The 19,028-nt window shown below is 37.8% G+C and overlaps 3 protein-coding genes across 5 annotated transcripts; 2 read left to right on the top strand and 1 right to left on the bottom strand.

Moving 5' to 3' along the window:
- The first annotated feature begins 880 nt into the window (after window positions 1-880).
- LOC113716784 (probable inactive purple acid phosphatase 2) lies at window positions 881-4,852 on the top strand. Its single transcript, XM_027241223.2, has 2 exons — window positions 881-1,797; window positions 3,195-4,852. The coding sequence occupies exons 1-2, from the start codon at window positions 1,099-1,101 to the stop codon at window positions 4,455-4,457; spliced, it is 1,962 nt and encodes a 653-aa protein (XP_027097024.1). The 5' UTR covers window positions 881-1,098; the 3' UTR covers window positions 4,458-4,852.
- Window positions 4,853-5,095: 243 nt separating this feature from the next.
- Window positions 5,096-6,979, bottom strand: LOC113715391 (putative SNAP25 homologous protein SNAP30). The gene is made up of 5 exons (XM_027239573.2): window positions 6,418-6,979; window positions 6,103-6,196; window positions 5,814-5,944; window positions 5,614-5,711; window positions 5,096-5,360 (listed from the first exon to the last, which is right to left on the bottom strand). The coding sequence occupies exons 1-5, from the start codon at window positions 6,847-6,849 to the stop codon at window positions 5,261-5,263; spliced, it is 855 nt and encodes a 284-aa protein (XP_027095374.2). The 5' UTR covers window positions 6,850-6,979; the 3' UTR covers window positions 5,096-5,260.
- A 2,077-nt stretch (window positions 6,980-9,056) lies between these two features.
- Window positions 9,057-17,753, top strand: LOC113716326 (alpha-1,4 glucan phosphorylase L-2 isozyme, chloroplastic/amyloplastic). 3 transcript variants are annotated; one of them, XM_027240616.2, is made up of 16 exons: window positions 9,070-9,504; window positions 10,211-10,443; window positions 10,548-10,649; window positions 11,055-11,231; window positions 11,396-11,671; window positions 11,987-12,258; window positions 12,548-12,665; window positions 12,832-13,245; window positions 13,362-13,514; window positions 14,287-14,415; window positions 14,771-15,007; window positions 15,458-15,534; window positions 16,209-16,395; window positions 16,606-16,806; window positions 17,254-17,407; window positions 17,476-17,753. In XM_027240616.2, exons 1-15 carry the CDS (start codon window positions 9,111-9,113, stop codon window positions 17,368-17,370), a joined length of 3,087 nt encoding a protein of 1,028 aa, XP_027096417.2. In that variant the 5' UTR covers window positions 9,070-9,110; the 3' UTR covers window positions 17,371-17,407; window positions 17,476-17,753. The 3 variants fall into 3 exon arrangements, with proteins under 3 accessions (XP_071927363.1, XP_027096417.2, XP_027096419.1); XM_027240618.2 differs by lacking the exon at window positions 9,070-9,504 and adding an exon at window positions 9,879-10,097; XM_072071262.1 differs by lacking the exons at window positions 16,606-16,806; window positions 17,254-17,407; window positions 17,476-17,753 and having other exon boundaries at window positions 9,057-9,504; window positions 14,771-14,993; window positions 16,209-16,394.
- The last annotated feature ends 1,275 nt before the right edge of the window (window positions 17,754-19,028 follow it).

The raw sequence follows: 19,028 nt of genomic DNA, 5'->3' as shown, positions 1-19,028 counted from the left end.
TTTTTTTAATTTGTCAGCAACGATACATTTGACCAAAGGAGTGTTATGACACGATCCTTATATTTTTTTGGCTACGGGTGAGGCCTCACCTACAGTCCAAGGAGGGACTTAAGCCCCTCCCTGGTGACCAGGGGGCTATCACCATGTATGTTGCTTCATGAATAAGCTAGCACTTGACACAAATCAAAATTTTGTCTGTGGAAGGGATGAATTGAATGGTATGGGAAGAAAAAATGTAAGTGAAAGTTCTCCAAACCTCTCACGTCTTGTTTGATAATTCAATTCAGCAGTTAAATTTAATGGATTTAGATCTTAATATGTTCAGATGCGTTTGATAATAAAAAATTGAACATCTGAATTAATTAAGTGGCACTAAATTTTTTGGGTAAAACTTGCTCCAAAACATAAGTGATAAATTATTCACTTATCATTGAATGTAATATATACTCAAATGCATTTCACTTTATACTTAATAATTCAATAACTTAATGAATTCAGACTTTAGACTTCAGATTTCTTTTTTTTTTTTTTGTCAATAAAATTCGAATTTTAGATTTTAGTTTTACCAAATGCACCCTTAGACTTAGAAAGAAAAACGGTTATCCAACGGGTGTCTCGTTAAAATGTAATTAAGTGTTAGATTTTTAGAAATATACGATTAATTAGTAAAAAAGTATAAATGTGATTGAATTATTTAAAAAAATTGTATAAATATAAGAGAAAGCAGTAATTATTAGTGTGTGTACCCGTATATATACAATATATAGGTTGTGCGTAGAAAAATCCAAAGAAAAGAGTCAATTTCTACCGTAACGTGCAGGTCACGCAATGCCAATTGACAAGCTGCACGAGAATATCCATCACAGTCTCTTACCAAATGTCCCAATTCGCGTCACCTCAGTGGCTAATTGGTAGCCTATCGACTGTCAGCTGAACCGAAACCCCGTCTTCCCCCATCACAGGCTATAACCCACCTGGCTCCCCTCTTACCCTTCCCGTGACCCTGATTCGGACCCTGATCCGGACCCTGATTCCCCAGGAAAAAAAGGAAGTATATGTTTCTGATGCAGCTGAATAGTTAAGAAGCCAAGAAATAGGATGATTTTTCTAAATCCAGTATTCATCACCTTCTATCTTTCCTTGATCTTAATCACCCCTTTATCTTCATCCGAAGTCTCAATCTCTGTAACCCCAAAAACAGTTCCTAAATCAGGAGATAATCTCACGATCCAATGGTCCGGAGTTGACTCGCCATCCAAGCTCGATTGGCTCGGCATTTACTCCCCGCCCAACTCCTCCCACAGCGACTTCATCGGTTACTTTTTCTTGTCTTCCTCACCCGGATGGAAATCCGGGTCGGGCTCCATTTCCTTGCCTTTGATCAATCTCCGCTCCCAATACCAGTTCAGGATTTTCCGATGGTACGAGTCCGAAGTCAATCCGAAACATAAAGATCACGACCAGAATCCCTTACCCGGGACGAAGCATTTGTTGGCGGAGTCTGAAGGAATCGGGTTTGAACCGGCTCGGGGTCCGGAGCAGATTCACTTGGCTTATACGGGTAAGGAAGACGAGATGCGGGTCATGTTTGTCACCCCAGATGGGAAAGAGAGTACTGTGAAGTACGGGTTGAACCGCGAGAATATGGATCAGGTTGTGGGTACTCGGGTCGTGAGGTATGAGAGGGAAGATATGTGTGATGCTCCAGCTAATGATAGTGTGGGGTGGAGGGACCCCGGATTTATTCATGATGGGGTTGTGGTAAATTTGAGGAGGGGAAAGAGATATTTTTATCAGGTAAATCATTTTGTTAATTTGGTAAATAATTTTTTAGCACTAGCATGAATCGTGTTCTATGCTTTTGTACTATCTGGATAAGTATTACATCTCCATTAGGCTAGTGGTCCTAATTTAGTGCTGTTTAACATTTAGTTGGTTGAATCAGATCATAAAGATGGTTTTTCGTTTTTTTTTTTCAAATTTATTTTGGGCGGGTATCATCAAGACGGTTTCTTTCATGTAGCTTGTCAAATTGATTGTGGGAGGAATGATTTCAGTTAGATTAGTCTTATCCCTTTTCTGATTGAAGTGCAAGGTTTAACCGAAAATGGGATAATCTTTAAGCTACAGATTCAGTTACTTTGGTGCTTCTAATGTGTAAGTTAGTCCAAGTTATCACATAATTCAACTTCTGAAATGGATTTATGCAGGTATGAATGCTATGTGAGATCGAGGCGATTGTATTATTGCAATTGCTTTTAGATTGAGTTAGCATCTGGAGGATGTCATAGTATGGTGATTTTAGAATCATAAGTGGCAAGATGATCTTCGGTATATACTCAAAATTATAGACGAACTGGCCAGTTTTTGGATATAGGCACACTTGTTGAATTCTACCTGCTGTAATAGTAGCTTTTTTCTGCCAAAGTTCTAAATTTGTGGCAGTTTAAATTAGCCTAAAATATGAAACAATCAAGTTTGTGTAGTTGCAGACATGGAGCTTAGCCTCCAAAGGAGATTATGCTGCAAGAGGATATGCACTTATTGCTAAGTTCACAACAATATGAGTTTTTAGAAGTTGTATGTGCTTGCTGTAGCCATTCTTGAAGAATATTGCATGAATGGAAACTAAGGATATATGATTTTGTGGTCAGATTGTGCTTTAATATGTCTTTCACATTCTAGCTATCTTCTCTTTAGGTGATTGTAAGCGTAATTTGTTGGATTAGCACTTGAGGTGCTGTCTTGATCTGTGATTAAAATCATAAATATCTTTGCTGGTCCTGCACTCACTTGAAACTTGTATGTATCCCCTTAAAATTATCGTTGCAGTTTCCTTTATGTCGCTATGTGCTCCATTTACTGTCCTGTTCTGTATTTTCTCCAGATCCCGAAATTTTAATTTGCTTCTTGATGTTATTGCTTGTATCTTAGCTTATTTAGCTTTCTTTAAGCATCTTCAAATATATGCAAGATGTGATCTTGGTTATTAAAAGGCGGCGCTCCTAACTTCTCTGCTTTGTTGAATGTGGTGATACTGACTGACTTGGAATGATAAGTTCACTATTTCTGAAGCAAAGAATTCACTCAAATTTGTGTAGATAAATTGGTGTAATTTAGGATGTATTCTGCTTATATGCTTATATTTTGATCGGCAAGACTTTCTAATTACCAGAACAACATAAATTTAACAGGTTGGCAGTGATTCTGGTGGTTGGAGCATTACCAACAGCTTTGTGTCACAAGACGGTGACTCAAATGAAGTTGTAGCTTTCTTATTTGGAGATATGGGAACTGCAACACCATACTCGACTTTTCACCGAACGCAGCAGGAAAGCATATCAACCATCAAGTGGATCAGCCGTGATATTGAAGCTCTTGGAGACAAGCCTGCTTTGATCTCCCATATTGGAGACATCAGCTATGCAAGGGGCTATGCTTGGTTGTGGGACAACTTTTTCACACAGATTGAACCTGTTGCATCTCAACTCCCATATCATGTATGCATTGGTAACCATGAATATGATTGGCCATTACAGCCTTGGAGACCTGACTGGTCCTACTCAATATATGGAAAAGATGGAGGTGGTGAATGTGGGGTACCCTACAGCCTTAGATTTATCATGCCTGGAAATTCTTCAGAGCCAACAGGAACACGTGCACCAGCCACTAGGAATCTTTACTTTTCTTTTGATTTGGGGCCAGTTCATTTTTTATATTTTTCAACCGAAACCAATTTCCTTCAAGGCAGTAAGCAATATGAGTTTTTGAAGCAGGACCTGGAATCGGTTGATAGAAAAAAAACCCCCTTTGTAGTTGTCCAAGGACACAGGCCAATGTATACCACAAGCAATGAAATCAGAGACGCCCCAATAAGGATGAAAATGCTTGAGCACTTGGAACCTCTTTTTGTGAAGAACAAGGTGACTCTTGCGTTGTGGGGCCATGTACACAGATATGAGAGATTCTGTCCATTAAACAACTTCACTTGTGGAAGCCTGGGAATGAATGGGCAAGGGTGGGAGGCATACCCTGTGCACATTGTGATAGGGATGGCAGGCCAAGATTGGCAACCAATATGGGAACCAAGACCAGAGCACCCCGATGTTCCAGTATTTCCACAGCCAGCACGCTCTTTGTACCGAGGTGGTGAGTTTGGTTACACTAGGCTTGTTGCTACAAAGGAGAAGCTTACATTTTCCTATATAGGGAACCATGATGGGGAGGTGCATGACATGGTGGAGATCATGGCTTCAGGTCAAGTTCTCAACGGTGGAGGTGGTAGTGGTGCTGAGTCCAGTAAAGTTCTGGAATCTACATTTTCGTGGTACGTGAAGGTTGGCAGCTTATTGCTTCTAGGAGCTTTTATTGGTTATGTTTTTGGGTTTGTATCACATTATAGGAGAGACACTGCTTCAGGGGCAAATTGGACTCCCGTAAAGAATGAGGAAATCTAATCCAGATATCCTTAGTGCATACAGAATTTGCTCCAGGTTTACCTGTCTCGACATAGACAACTTTGGCCATAGTCACAGCATGTGCACACTATATTAACAATGCTCCACTGGTAAATCTAACATCTACTGTATCATAGCTGTCTGTTTAGATCATGTCAGATTCTATGGTGAGGCTTGTAAATATACGGTTGTGATGTATGCTTCTGTAGGTAATGTGATATCATGGAAGGTGATTTCCGAGAAGGAATCTCTTACTGGTGATGTAAGCTTAAGATTATTGGCCTAAAGTAATCTGCAGTGGTGTATTCATGAAAACTGTTGAGCAAATGCGAGTAAATGTTGTAAAGCACTTTGTACGGGATTCATATCACTATTGTGCAGGACCTACTTTTCTATCTTCCCATATTGATTGTTAGCTTAAGTTGCAAGCGTTTACACTCGTAATGTTCTCCTTTCTAACATTCAGGTTGCAATTCTGGGTCTCTATGTTCGAATCTAGAATTGTTTACCAATTGGCTAACAATGTAAACCAACTTGGCTTGGATCTTGTATGCTTTTCAATATCAAATATCCGATGTGTGCCAAAGGGGTTGCATGATGGAAGTAAAATTGTGTCCTTCTATTTTAGGTAGCAGAGAGAGATGCAAAATTGCATTTCGGAAACTTTATTTCCTTGATCACTAAAAAAGAATAGATTTTACAAGACGCTAAAATTGACACAAGTTGTTGAACCAAGAAACTATGCAAAATCGAGAATGAAAAAAATGGCGTTGGAGAAAGCTGCTGTCCTGCAATATCGTCTCTCACTTCGCAAGTAACTTGCGGGCACGCTGATTGGCACCTTTCACCCTTGAGTTTAATTCATCCACCTCAACTGACAGATGATCCATAGCTTTGTTTTGCCTGTAAATCCAGGGTCCATTTTTAAGGATACATGGAAAACAAATACTAAAAAAGAATGGGAAGAAGCATAGAACAACCACACATTAGAAAACAAATAGAAAAAGCACAATTGTACACATGCACATTGTTGGCTATGTTCTTCCATCATTTGTGTTCCCTTCCTAGATTCATCATCATTCGAGTTTTGAAGCAGTGCATAGACATCTTTAATTATGATTTTGTCGAAGTCATACACATTAGAAAGGCAACTTACGTATCAAGCTCGGATCCCATTTCAAGAGCCATGCCCTTGAGATCACCCAGTATATTGCTCAGATCGCCAAGGGCATCATCTTGCTTTGCCTTCTCCAGCTGGTTTTAGAGGATCCGTGTAAGATGACAAAAATGAACCAGACCAAAGATTCAAAATATTCTACGTTAAAAGTCACTGGAATTCGGAACACAAGAATGTACCTCAACGTTCTGCAAGGCATTCGTTGGTTCAGGAGGAGGTGTACGAGAGGTTTGCTTTCCTTTGGGAATGGGAGCTAATCCTAGCTTCTCTCTTTGCTCTGCACTAGCTTTCTTTGCTTTCGAATTATTATCTGTGAAATCAATCCATTATATAGTGTGTGATGAGTATAAATGCAGTTATTTTGATATGGAAAGCAGCATCACCATATGACACCATTTTCCTTTCTGATCTTGAACAAACTAGCAAGTTATTAAACACCGAGAACAGATAAGTAGAGAGCACAGAAACCTTGTGTTATCATCGGCCCTGTGATCTCCCTGGTCTTTTTGGGCTTCCAGGGCATCGAGAACATGCCCCCGAGATTGTTCAACAATTTTTCACCCTATAATGTAATAGAGTGTCAACAACTAAAATCCTCATAGACAGTGAAAGGGAAAATAAAACGAAATTATCCATGAAACAGATGGTGCAGGAAAATGCTAGCAAAAAAGCCAATAACCATAAAACTTCATTCAGTTCATCTTATCATGATCATCTTATCATACAATGTAAGATCCTTCCTTACATGATCATCTTATCATACAATGTAAGATCCTTCCTTACCTTGCTCAAATCACGGTCTAAATCTGCAGCCATCATATGAGTCCGGGTAATTTGCTCGCCCTGCGCGTGCAAGGTTTCAAGAGTACGAGTAGCATCCTGTTTCATGTCCTCTGCAATTTTGAGGCAATTGTTCACAGAATTTGTGGTCTGCCGAGCTTGGTCCACCGCATAATCCTCTAATTGTTGAACAGACATGTTGTCCAGGTCTTTCTTGTCAGCAGGACTATTTTTATTTCTATTCTTATTCCTAGTGGCTGTACCTCTTCCAAAATAATCATCATCATCATCATCCATATCTGATGTAATAAGCACTGGTTCAGAAGAAGTTCTTCTTGCAGGTGTCATGGTTGCATTCTTATCCTGTCCAGCAGCATCATAATGAAGAGGGCTAGTACTTGTAGAAGCCGGCTTGCTTTTCATAAAACCCAACATTTTTGTCTATAGGTTTATCTACGGACAAGTGATCTGATAAATGGTAATCTAGCTGCGGGCTGTACCTGGAAGGACATTAAAAGCTAAAAGAATTAGTATCCACCCGTACTAGCAAAAGTAAATAACTTGCTACAACTGGAAAAAGGGGTAAAAAACCATCATCAGCCAAGAGAAGATTCTGAAAAACTTAAGAAACAGCTATTACAATATGTTGACATCGCTCTAGATATCAGAGAAGAAATTGAAACATGAAGTAACTGCTTATTTGGGTTTTCCTATAGGCAAGATTTGATTGATGCATAATGGACTAATGCGGAAAAAATGAGGACAAAAATCAGGCATTTAAATTGCCGTGGATCCATCATGCCCTGCATGAGGAACGAAATTGTTGATAATGCAGTTAAGATGGAATACATAATCATGCAGCGTATAAAGAAGGGACACTTACAAACTAAAAGAAATCAATAAATGTTGAATTTCAAGAAATAAAGAAAATGACAACGGGGTTCAATTTAACACCTTCAAAGACAGCAAAAGGTGATTTGGAAAGAATGAAGAGCAAATCAGACCTGGTGCAGAATCAGCTAAATGCTTTATATAACAAGCTTTGTACTGCAAATGGCAATGAAGATTCTGAGGCGTAGGAGATGAAGAAAAGTTGGAACGTTGTGAAAGTTCTTCTCTCCTACGCGCAGAATGGCAGAAAAGAAAGACAAGGTCAGAGGAATGGAAATTAGAACCCTTTCTTTAGAAAGTGCGAATTTTTTTGTCCTGTGAAATTTGTGGATTTGAATTGAATGATTCAAAGGACGACTTGAGGAGCCGCGAAAAAAATGGTGTTGAAGTTGTAGGACTTTTAAACACTTGTTTGAATGGAGGTACAAATGGATCAGGCAATACATACATACATACATACATATACATATATATATATATATATATATATATATATATATATATATGATAAGTAATAATTTAGAAATTGAGAAAAAGGCGATTAAAATTCAAGACATTTAAATTTTGAGATTTTAATTTTAATCACTGAATCAAGACCTTCTGGACACTAAGATAAGTGACAAAATTAATATTATTGACGTTCAATTAATAATCAAGGAAAGTTAATAATCATAGTAAAACATGAAATTAGAATACCATCAAAAGGAAAAAGAAAAGTCATTTTATATAAGCAGCAGCAAAGATTTATGTACCGTCCTCAGGCTTGAATAGTAGAGAGGGCATTGGTGCAATTAGATAGACAATCTAGTTTTGTTTAGTTCGAGCCTTGCATGCCAAGGTAAGAGAGTCAAAACTTCATGGCATTTCTTTTTCCTACCAAAGTGTATTTACATCATCCGATATTCTCGCCTTGGGACGGTTGGAGATCAATGGAAAGCCAGAGGTCAATTCAAATAAAGTTGCGATCGAACCAAACTAATTAACTAATTATCTCTTCTTCTTTTTTTTTGTCGGCAACGATAACATTTTGTATAATCTAATTAATTCTAATCTACAGGAAGGATGAGCCTAAAAAGACGGTGTAAGGTAGGTATTCAAATCTGACTATACCAAAGATCAACTTTAAATTTTTGTTTACTGTGGGTGGGTTTTAGACTCTCTAACCTACAGTTCAAAGAGGAACTTACCAAATATCAAAGGGATGCTCTGGTACCACATTTAGATTTTATTCATTGCAGGTGGAGTTTGAACTCTCGATCTACAACCCAAAGCCCAGTGATTAATTTAATTATCTCGAACACTTAAAAAAGAGTGTACATAACACAAAAATGAGAAATTTGGGATAGTTTTAGACCGTGAAGGCAAACGTTATTATTATTTTCTGAGAATTAAGTAATTAACTGGATTAAGAAATTAATTAACTTAGAAATTCACCAATTACCATCATTTAATGGGACAAACTTTTCTGTCAATTTTTCAATTTGATGTGCGGAAAGGGTGGCAAAATGCTGGACCGTCCATTGTTGAGTTTTGAATCACTTTATTGTAAAAAAAAAAAAAAAAAAAGTCTGCCTTTCGAATCAGTCAATATGATGCTTACTTTTCTGATTTGGTCCCCCCCAATAAAAAGCAAAAATCTAGAAGCCTTTTGTTCAGTGTAATATCTTAAATATGCACCAAAAAATATCTAAAATTTGGTAAATTTGAGAGAGCTGGACAGAGACAGCGGAACAGAACGCAACAGAGATGGCTGAGTCACACACATACTCGGAAAACGACGAATCAAATATTTGCTCGTTTCCAACATGCAAAAAATTCTGTTGATTGATTCCTTCATTCACTCACTCACTCCCTCCCCCAAGATAAGACTTAAGAAAGAGAGGGCAAGTCCACTGGCGACTGCAAAAACAGGCAATTCTGGCGACCTCTCAAAAGTCTCTGCTGAGCAATCGAATTTAATGGCGGCGACGGCAATGCCTTCCACTAACTCTATTTTTTGTCATTCATGCATATTCACCGACTTCCGTGCAAAATTGAAATCCAGAATTCTGCTGCTGAATCATACTAGTCGTATAAGGAATTCGAGAAGCTTCCGATATTATTCGCCAAGTCGGAGAACAGGCTGCCGTTTCTTCGCGAAGAATGTGGCCAGTCATCAACAACAGCAGCTACAAGATCCTTCTACCAATCGCTCCGATGGTATGGTGCTGCTACTACATTTTATACTAGCTTAGTTTCACGCAGAATTAATTAAGGAAGATTAAGCTAATGAGAGCGAGAAGTATTATGGAAGCTAGACGTTTTTGTCGAAGTGGTCGGCTGTTTGAGCATTGAATATTGATTAGCTGGATGTGAAGCCATTGGTCGCAAACATTGTACGTAAAATTTTGGTGGAATGGAATTCTCTGTATATAATCCGCATGAGTTGAAGAGTTATTATGGTTAATTAATGCTGCTGCATAGTCTGCATGAGTTTGAAGACTCTTGATTGAATTACTATAGTAATATTACTGCTCTAAATCACACGCAATTGTGAATCTAGGTCGAGTTTGCTTGTGTTGCTGTGGACTTTTGAATTAAAATTCCGGTCACAAACGTGAAACTGCAAGAGCAAATTTGTTCGTAAAGGCCACGGTTCTGTATGAACAAGGATATGGTTTATAGAATGTGGAAACTATGTTTGATTTCAACCTAGTATACAGCAAGAAGTTGTGAAACGAATATTTGGCACTTTAAATGGACATCTCTCTAAATTCATCATCACCTTGGAAGTTTTAAGTACTTTATCCACGGTGAGGTGTCATTTTTAAAATTTGATGTTTTTTCCTACTTGCTGGGTAAAAATAGTTCAGCTCATGCCGCCATATAGATCTTTAGGAATCTGACATTGTTTGTTCTGATTCAGGGATTGCATTGGATGCTTTTCAGCCGGATTCTGCATCTATTGCATCGAGCATAAAGTACCATGCAGAGTTCACACCTCTCTTCTCTCCTGAACAGTTTGATCTGCCCAAGGCATATTATGCCACTGCAGAGAGTGTTCGTGATATGCTCATTATAAATTGGAATGCAACTTATGATTTCTATGAAAAAATGAACGTTAAACAGGCATATTATCTGTCCATGGAGTTTCTTCAGGTTTGCTTTTATATTGGGAAGTTGCTTTTCATCAAGTACCAAAAAGTATGTGAATGTTGCATCAATGTATAATCTCAGATTGCATTATTTGTGTTTCGTTGCAGGGCAGAGCATTACTAAATGCAATTGGAAATTTAGAGCTAATAGGGCGCTATGCGGAAGCTCTGAAAAAGCTAGGCTACAGATTAGAGGATATAATTGAGCAGGTTGGTTAGTTTATTTATTCAGCTCAATAGGTACACAGGTGAATCAGTTAAAAATGTTTTTCCCACTTGCGTATTCTCGATACTTATTAATTTGAATGCCTATAATACTCCTGAACAGGCTCGCCCAAATTTAATTTATGCTGCATGGTAACGGCTTGACATTCCTGTACAACCAATTTTCCTCTCGAACCTGAGAGCCTTTGGTGTAATTAGTTGGGGGAAGTTTCACAATCAAATTTGAGTGGACTGACGTTTGTCAGTTGCTGGTTGATTTATATCTATAGTTTCCCTTACAGATAAAAATGGACTTCACTTCTTTTAAAGCTGTCCTTATCATGGTATTTTCAGGATGCATTTATTGTGACATTAGTACACTATCCCAATTCTCTTTCTTGATATTGACAGGAACCAGATGCTGCACTTGGCAATGGAGGTTTAGGGAGGCTTGCTTCATGCTTTCTGGACTCCATGGCCACCCTTAATTACCCTGCTTGGGGTTATGGTCTTAGATATAAATATGGTCTTTTTAAACAAATTATAACGAATGATGGCCAGGAGGAGGTTGCAGAAAATTGGCTTGAGGTATTGTTCTGCTCTATTTTCATTCTAAATTTTGGAAATATCTTGTAAGCTGATACGTTTCATTCCTGAATGTTGCTGTTGCAAGCAGTGTTCTTGTTCTAACCAAATTTCTATAAGTCAGTCTCCCATTGTTCTTTTGTTGACTGACCATAGTATTCTAACAGATGGGAAACCCCTGGGAAATCGTGAGAAATGATGTGTCTTATCCAGTGAAATTCTATGGTGAAGTTACCGAAGGCCCAGATGGGAGAAAAGAATGGGCTGGAGGAGAGGACATAATTGCTGTAGCCTATGATGTTCCAATTCCAGGATATAAAACTCAAACTACACTTAACCTTCGTTTGTGGTCCACAAAAGTTGCTGCAGAAAATTTTGATTTAAGGGCTTTCAATGCTGGGGAGCATGCCAAAGCATATGATGCTTTAAAGAAGGCTGAAAAGGTTTACTTTGACTCATTACTCTTTACCATCTTAATGAATTTTTCTTTGAGGACCATAAGTGAATACAAATACACTTTCATGCGTTATATTCTATCTGCTGCCCACTTTTTTGAGTTTAGAGCACCAAAGTTCAGTTGTTTCCTACAGGTATCCAAGCGAAACATATGCACATTTGTTTCCAATTGTCCATCTCTGTGAGGGGAACCTGAACCACTCCTTTGTTGAATCATTTCCTCCCATATTTTTATTTACTAACTAATAATGGCTTTTCATGTCTTATGTTCTGATGGTTAAATTAATATCTTGATGGAACAGATCTGCTACGTTTTATACCCTGGTGATGAATCTCTCGAGGGAAAGACACTTAGATTGAAGCAACAATACACACTATGCTCTGCCTCTCTCCAGGATATTATTGCACGATTTGAAAGGAGATCAGGGGACTCAGTGAACTGGAACCAGTTCCCTGAAAAGGTTGCACTGCAGATGAATGATACACACCCTACGCTATGCATACCAGAGCTGATAAGGATATTAATGGATGTGAAGGGTTTGAAATGGAATGAAGCATGGGAAATCACTCAAAGGCATGTATGTTTTATTTCTGAACTATTTCATGTGTTTCTTGAGTCAAGTGCCTTAATTCTGTTAATTTGTGTTCGGGATTTTTACTAGTGACATCTTACCTCTGATCTGAATTTTCCAGTGGTGAGTTCTGAACCTAGTGCATGTTGGCCATCTACATGCGTATACAAAGAAGATAGGTTCAAATAATTGTTGGCCCAGTGTATGGATTTTTTATGCAACTTAGAATACATACCATCTATGATTGTTCTAAAATGGTTCTTGGCATTGTTGCTGTTTCACCTTCATCAGAACTGTGGCATACACTAACCACACTGTTCTTCCGGAGGCTCTGGAGAAATGGAGTTTTGAACTACTTCAAGAACTGCTACCTCGGCATGTTCAAATCATAGAAATGATTGATGAGGAGGTAAGAGAAGTATGTTTGTGAGCAAACTTTGCCAGTTAGGCGAGAAGATTACTCTATTCTGCAACTTTTACTACTGTTATTTTGCTTTCGTTCTATATTTTTAACAACCTGATGTGCTTCTTGACTTCTTGATGTCCTCATTTATTTTGTCCATGTTTTTATGAAGCTTGTGAACACTATAATTGCTGAATATGGTACTGAGGATCTTCATCTGTTGGAAGAAAAACTGAGGCAAATGAGAATTTTTGATAATATCGAATTACCTGCTGCCATCTTGGAATCACCTATTAAGTCACAGGAAAGTGTTATAGAAGTTCCAGCACAAGATGAAAGTCCTGATAAAGAAAAGGAAGCTGAAGATGGCAAAGAGGAAGCTGAAGATGGCAAAGAGGAAACTGAAGCATTGGATAATGCCAAAGATCCAGAGAGTGAGATTAAGGTGTCGTTTGAACCAGATCCAAAGCAGCCGAAGCGGGTCCGCATGGCTAATCTTTGTGTTGTTGGCGGGCATGCAGTAAATGGGGTTGCCGAGATTCATAGTGAAATTGTTAAAGAAGATGTTTTTAATGAATTTTATAAGGTAAACAGAATTCACTATGAATTGTATTTGCATTTAAACCACAACTTCATCATTTGAAACTTAAGTCTAATTGGTGATTGATTTTGCCACTGATTGTATATATTGAATCCTGGCAGTTGTGGCCAGAAAAATTTCAAAATAAAACAAATGGAGTGACACCTAGAAGATGGATTCAGTTCTGTAATCCAGAGCTAAGCAGAATTATAACCAAGTGGTCAGGAACACCAGACTGGTTGACGAACACTGAAAAGTTGGTTGAACTTCGAAAGGTAGAGTCTCCCATTCTATTTCATCTTGAATGTTCAGAGTTAAAGGCTAAATCAACATCATGCTTTGACATTTTGGAAAGACTTCCTTTTAATTATCTCACCAAATAGTGTCCATAATTGCAAAGCAGTTAAGTAGGATCCGCTCCATACATTGTTCATTTCTGCATGGATTGTGGATAAGATACATGGCTTCACATGGCTTCTGTTGAGTAATTTGTTAGGATGCACTTGGAGCTGCAGTTGACTTTGTGTTTTGCTATTTTTCCCCCCTTGGTTGTGGCTAGAAATGGGAAAGCATCTCCAAGATACTTTCTTACTAGATAGTGTGTTAGGTGAAAAGCCAAATGTATTTTTGCTACATCTGTAAATTTTATGTGCAATAATACACCCATGACATTCAGTAAAGAGCAGCTTTGGACCTTTTGTTCCTTTTATCTTCTGTTCAGGCCTAAATTTGCAAATTTAGTTCCATATTACATTTCCAAACTCTATGAAAATCTAGATAAATGTATTATGACCGGTGGTAGCTGGTAGGTTAATAATTTCAGTGTCCCATACCCTAGATTTAATTCCCCTGTTCTCATGTTCCAACTTCATTGGGCTCAAGCAAGATTATTCTAATAAAGTTCTTAATTAGGTAGAAAGAAGACAATAGGATTCATATATTTGATAGCTTGTTATTCTTTGTTTCTTAGTTGTTGTTCTTCTACTTGTACAGCTTTGACATGCATCCAAATGAAATGCGAATGTGACTAGCTTGATTTGTCCACAGTTTGCAGATAATGATGAACTCCAGTCTGAATGGAGGGAAGCAAAAAGGAGAAACAAGATGAAAGTTGTATCTTTTCTCAAGGAGAAAACTGGATATGTGGTCAGCCCTGATGCAATGTTTGACGTCCAGGTGTTTTCCTAAATGAGATAGTTTCCATTCTAATAAGCCCCATATCATATTTTTAAAAGGGTCATGTAGGACTATTAGTAATTACCTGATGGATGGTCTCTGCAGGCTATGTTTGTAGAACACTTTGCTGATACGTGCAAAAGGATGATAAACATTCTGCTTATAGCTTCTTAACAAAATTCTGAATAATCCACACATTTTGCCGATTTCTGCATGATTATTCTTATTTACAAATAGCATCCATCCATTGTATGCTAATCTGTTGCATGTGAAACATTTTCCAGTGCCCATTCCAGCTACATTTCTTAAAACTTTTTGACCTGCAAGATGATAACCAGCCTTAGCATACTTTCAGGTGAAGCGTATCCATGAATACAAACGTCAACTGTTAAACATCATGGGTATTGTGTATCGATATAAAAAGATGAAAGAAATGAGTCCTGAGGAGAGAAAAAGAAAATTTGCTCCTCGTGTTTGCATATTTGGAGGAAAAGCATTTGCAACATATGTTCAAGCCAAGAGGATCGTGAGATTTATCACTGATGTTGGAGCGACAGTAAACCATGATCCTGAAATAGGTGATATTTTGAAGGTATTTTGTGGCGATGATCTTCGATTTCATACTACATAAAATAAAGCACACAGCATAGAAACTCCTTGTAGAATTTCTCAGAGCATGGTATTCTCGTGTGCACATATGTTCCAAGTTAAAACTGCGTAGTGCTAAACAGAAGTACTTTCTGAGCAATCCAGCTCAATGAAAATTAGTTTAATGGTTCTTTATTTACTTTACCAATTTATCGACGACTACAATAAACAGATTAGCGCCGCTAATCAGTAGTTGTGTTCTCTACCACTACTCACAGTGAGGAGATATGTCCTTTACGTTGTTTAGGATGCTATTTGGTTGCTTCTTGGACACTTGAAACTCATCACAAAGCTAGTCAACTTTAGAATTTTTTTTCTCCCCTGAAACTGTAAGCTATTAAATAAAGCAAGATATTAGAACTTGTTTCTCAATTTTACGATCTCATAATTTTAGGTTGTCTTTGTCCCCGATTACAATGTAAGCGTAGCAGAAGTGCTCATTCCTGGCAGTGAGCTGTCCCAACATATCAGGTAATTGATTTGTTTATGATGGAGCATGTTGCGTTCTTTTCTACCATCCTGTTAGTGGTACTGTAACCAATAACCAGGCTTCAATCTGCTATTAATACTAAAGATGCTTGATATACTTTTCTTTTTAGAAACTTTAATTGCTTTGCACTACGCAAACCATGTATGACCAAATATCTTGTTAACTTTGCAATATTCTGGTGACTGTATATTATTTACATCCTTTTTATAGGTTTGCCTTTTTAACTGTAACATTTGGGCGTTTCTTCCCAAATTTTGGCATACTGAAAGTTAGCTTTGAGAACAAGTTTCTATCCTACTTCTGACGTCAATTATCTAAATTTCAAAGGTTATAAGCATATTTCTCCTGTTCTTTTGAGACTTGATAGTGAGATAGAGAAGAAAGAAGACGAAAAAAATTATTGCATCCTAATATAAAACAAGAAGATACCACGAGCAGGACTAGATTTTGTCATACAATCTGCCAGAAGCAGACTATTATGTAAAATGAATTAGATAAGAATGGCCTATTATCAACATTTAAAATAATTTAGGTCCCTTACCTTAAAGTTTTCCTGAGACTGCAAACAAAATCCTTTTTAAATTTGGTCACTGCATGCTAATATCTCTGCTTCTCTCTCTGTGTCTATCCCTCTCTCCAAATTTGATCTTCTTAGCACTGCTGGAATGGAGGCTAGTGGAACCAGTAATATGAAATTTTCAATGAACGGTTGCATCCTCATTGGAACGTTAGATGGTGCCAATGTTGAAATCAGGGAAGAGGTCGGAGAAAATAATTTCTTTCTTTTTGGTGCTAAAGCTCATGAAATTGCTGGTCTACGCAAAGAAAGAGCTGAGGGAAAGGTAAGTTTACTAAGCTGAAGTAGAAGAATATATTTATTTCTTTGTTAGGTTCAGGCTGATTCACCGAGAGCTGTACAACTATTTCTACTTTTAGTATTGGTAAAACCAATTCCAAGAAAAGATAGAGAATCTTAAATTTTGAACAAACTTCATCATAATAGCATGTCATATTGGTTATCTACGTGTATAAACACGTGCAATTCTGTGTAGTTTGTACCTGATCCCAGATTTGAAGAAGTCAAGAAATTTGTGAGGAGCGGTGTTTTTGGCCCATACAACTATGAAGAGCTGATGGGTTCATTGGAAGGTAATGAGGGTTACGGCCGTGCTGATTATTTCCTTGTTGGGAAGGACTTTCCAAGTTACATAGAATGCCAAGAGAAGGTTGATGAGGCGTACCAAGATCCAAAGGTATAAATCATTGCCTAACTTGTGCATCAAAAATTACCTCAGCATCTGTCAATCCTGTTACTCTTGAATGCTATTATAATATATCTGGACAGCAAGTTTATTGGTCCTTTGGCTTCCTTTTCTTGCTCTGCTGGAGAGATGAAAGTTTTCCTGGCTATATATGGGTAATCTGCATGTGACTGGTTATGTGTGTCACTGAATAAGCAAATATGACATGGAAAATACACTACTTGAGAAGGCAAGATTGTTTTGGCTGTCTGAGTTACATTATGGCTGTTTTTAACATGCCTAAACAATGTGTTAACTTCTCTCTACATGATTTCAGTGGTATGCAAAGGATTCCTTTCACGTTCAAGAAATGAATCTCGTTCTACATTTGCATTTGGTGCAGTATACAGTATAGCCTCTGCATCATTGCAACTAATATATTATGTATGATGCGTGCAGAGATGGACCAAAATGTCAATCCTAAATACTGCGGGTTCATTCAAATTTAGCAGCGACCGAACAATTCATCAATATGCTAGGGATATATGGATGATCGAACCGGTTGTGCTACCATAGAACAACGTGTTAGAGGAAAAAGCCCATTCTTCCAAAGGTACCCTCCCTTTCATCTGTTAAATAAAACTCGAGAGTTTCTTTCTCATGTTTTATATTGATATACAGGGATCTCTAGGCAATATTCAATGTCCTCCCTTGAGAGTTTCTTTCTCAATGTTGTAGTACACTCGATGTTATTGAAAGCTTCTGTGCCCAAGTAAGTGGAAAACTTGCAATTACAATGCTAAGAATGGCTCGATTTCCCCGAAATTGGAGGTTGTATTTCCTTGAACTTCATGTTAACGGTCCATGGAGTAGACGCTCGTTTCCTAAATTCCTTTCCCTTTTTGGTGCAAAAAATACATATCTTGCTCTAATATGGAGATAGTTGAAGTTCTATTCTATTCTCTAAGTCGGTAAGACGGGACATAAACCTTTCACAAATGTTTGAGATAGTTGAAGTTCTATTCTATTCTCTAAGTCCGTAAGACGGGACATAAACCTTTCACAAATGTTTGGGATAGTTGCGCCATGCTGTAGTCTAGTGCAAGCGTTTCATTTTTTAACTCTAATTTGGGGCTACACGCTTACAGTGCGAAAAAATTTGGTACATCTCGAATATTAGATTTAGTTTCCAACCACCTACTAATCAACCCAACTTTGGTTAGGAATGTTTCCTTAGCATGTTTCGGTGACTTACCTCCCGGTTTAGGACTCCTACGTTGTTGTCAGTTGTCACCAAAGACAGAGAGTTGCTTGAAGCGACTCTCATCTTTTAGCGCTAGGTGACATCTGTTGTGATTTTTGCTTCATGTCCTCGTGAACTTTCTTTTGCTTTTTTTTGAGGACGTTAGGGGGGTTTGCTATCCCCGCAGCATTAGGATGCCTTGTAATAGCCAAGTGACATCTGTTGTGCTTTCTTTTATTATATGCAACTCGCCGTGTTACCAATATCTTTTAGCGCTGCGGTCCTCAGGTTAGTTTTTTTAAGTCTGGGTCCAATTGACAAAATCAATTGTGCACCCCTCAACAAGTAGAACAGCAGCCATTTGGAACTTGGAAGCCGTACTCGCTGAATAATTTCCTTATTCCAAATAATTCCTGAAATTTTCAATGTGTTATCTTTTTTTTTTTTTAAGTAAAAGGTTTTGAATATAAAATTTTCAAACTTATTTACTTTTTACCTAACTAAAAATGGCAATTGAAATGGGCACTCGCCCTGCGGGGCTGATTGGGAGGGGAGGGGGAATTTTTCCTCCATTAAAAAATGGGGTGGAATGGAGTGGGGTGAGGGCAAGGGAGTATATCTCCACCCCTCCATCCGTTAAATTATTTATATATATAATTTAATTTAATTTAATTAATTATAAATTTATATTAATGATATTGTTAATTATAAATATTATATAATGTATATTCATATATATAATATAATAATATTATTGATTATATTAATAATTATACATGTATATTAATATATTTATACTAAATTTATAATTACACCTAATATAATAATATTTTTTCTCAAAAAAAAAAAAAAAAAAAGAGACAGTGGGAGGGGAGGGGCCGGGGCGAGGGTACGGGTAGGCAGCGGCGTGGAGGGCCGCCCCCACCTGTCCGTTGCCATTCCTACATCTGACCACCCAGCCGTACAGTCTACTTTCGCTAGCTTGAACATT

The sequence above is a fragment of the Coffea arabica genome, chromosome 11c, assembly GCF_036785885.1.
Source record: "Coffea arabica cultivar ET-39 chromosome 11c, Coffea Arabica ET-39 HiFi, whole genome shotgun sequence".
In the NCBI taxonomy this organism is placed as follows: domain Eukaryota; kingdom Viridiplantae; phylum Streptophyta; class Magnoliopsida; order Gentianales; family Rubiaceae; genus Coffea; species Coffea arabica.
The sequence above is the reverse complement of the archived record's forward strand: the minus strand, read 5'-3'. Positions and strand labels throughout refer to the sequence as shown.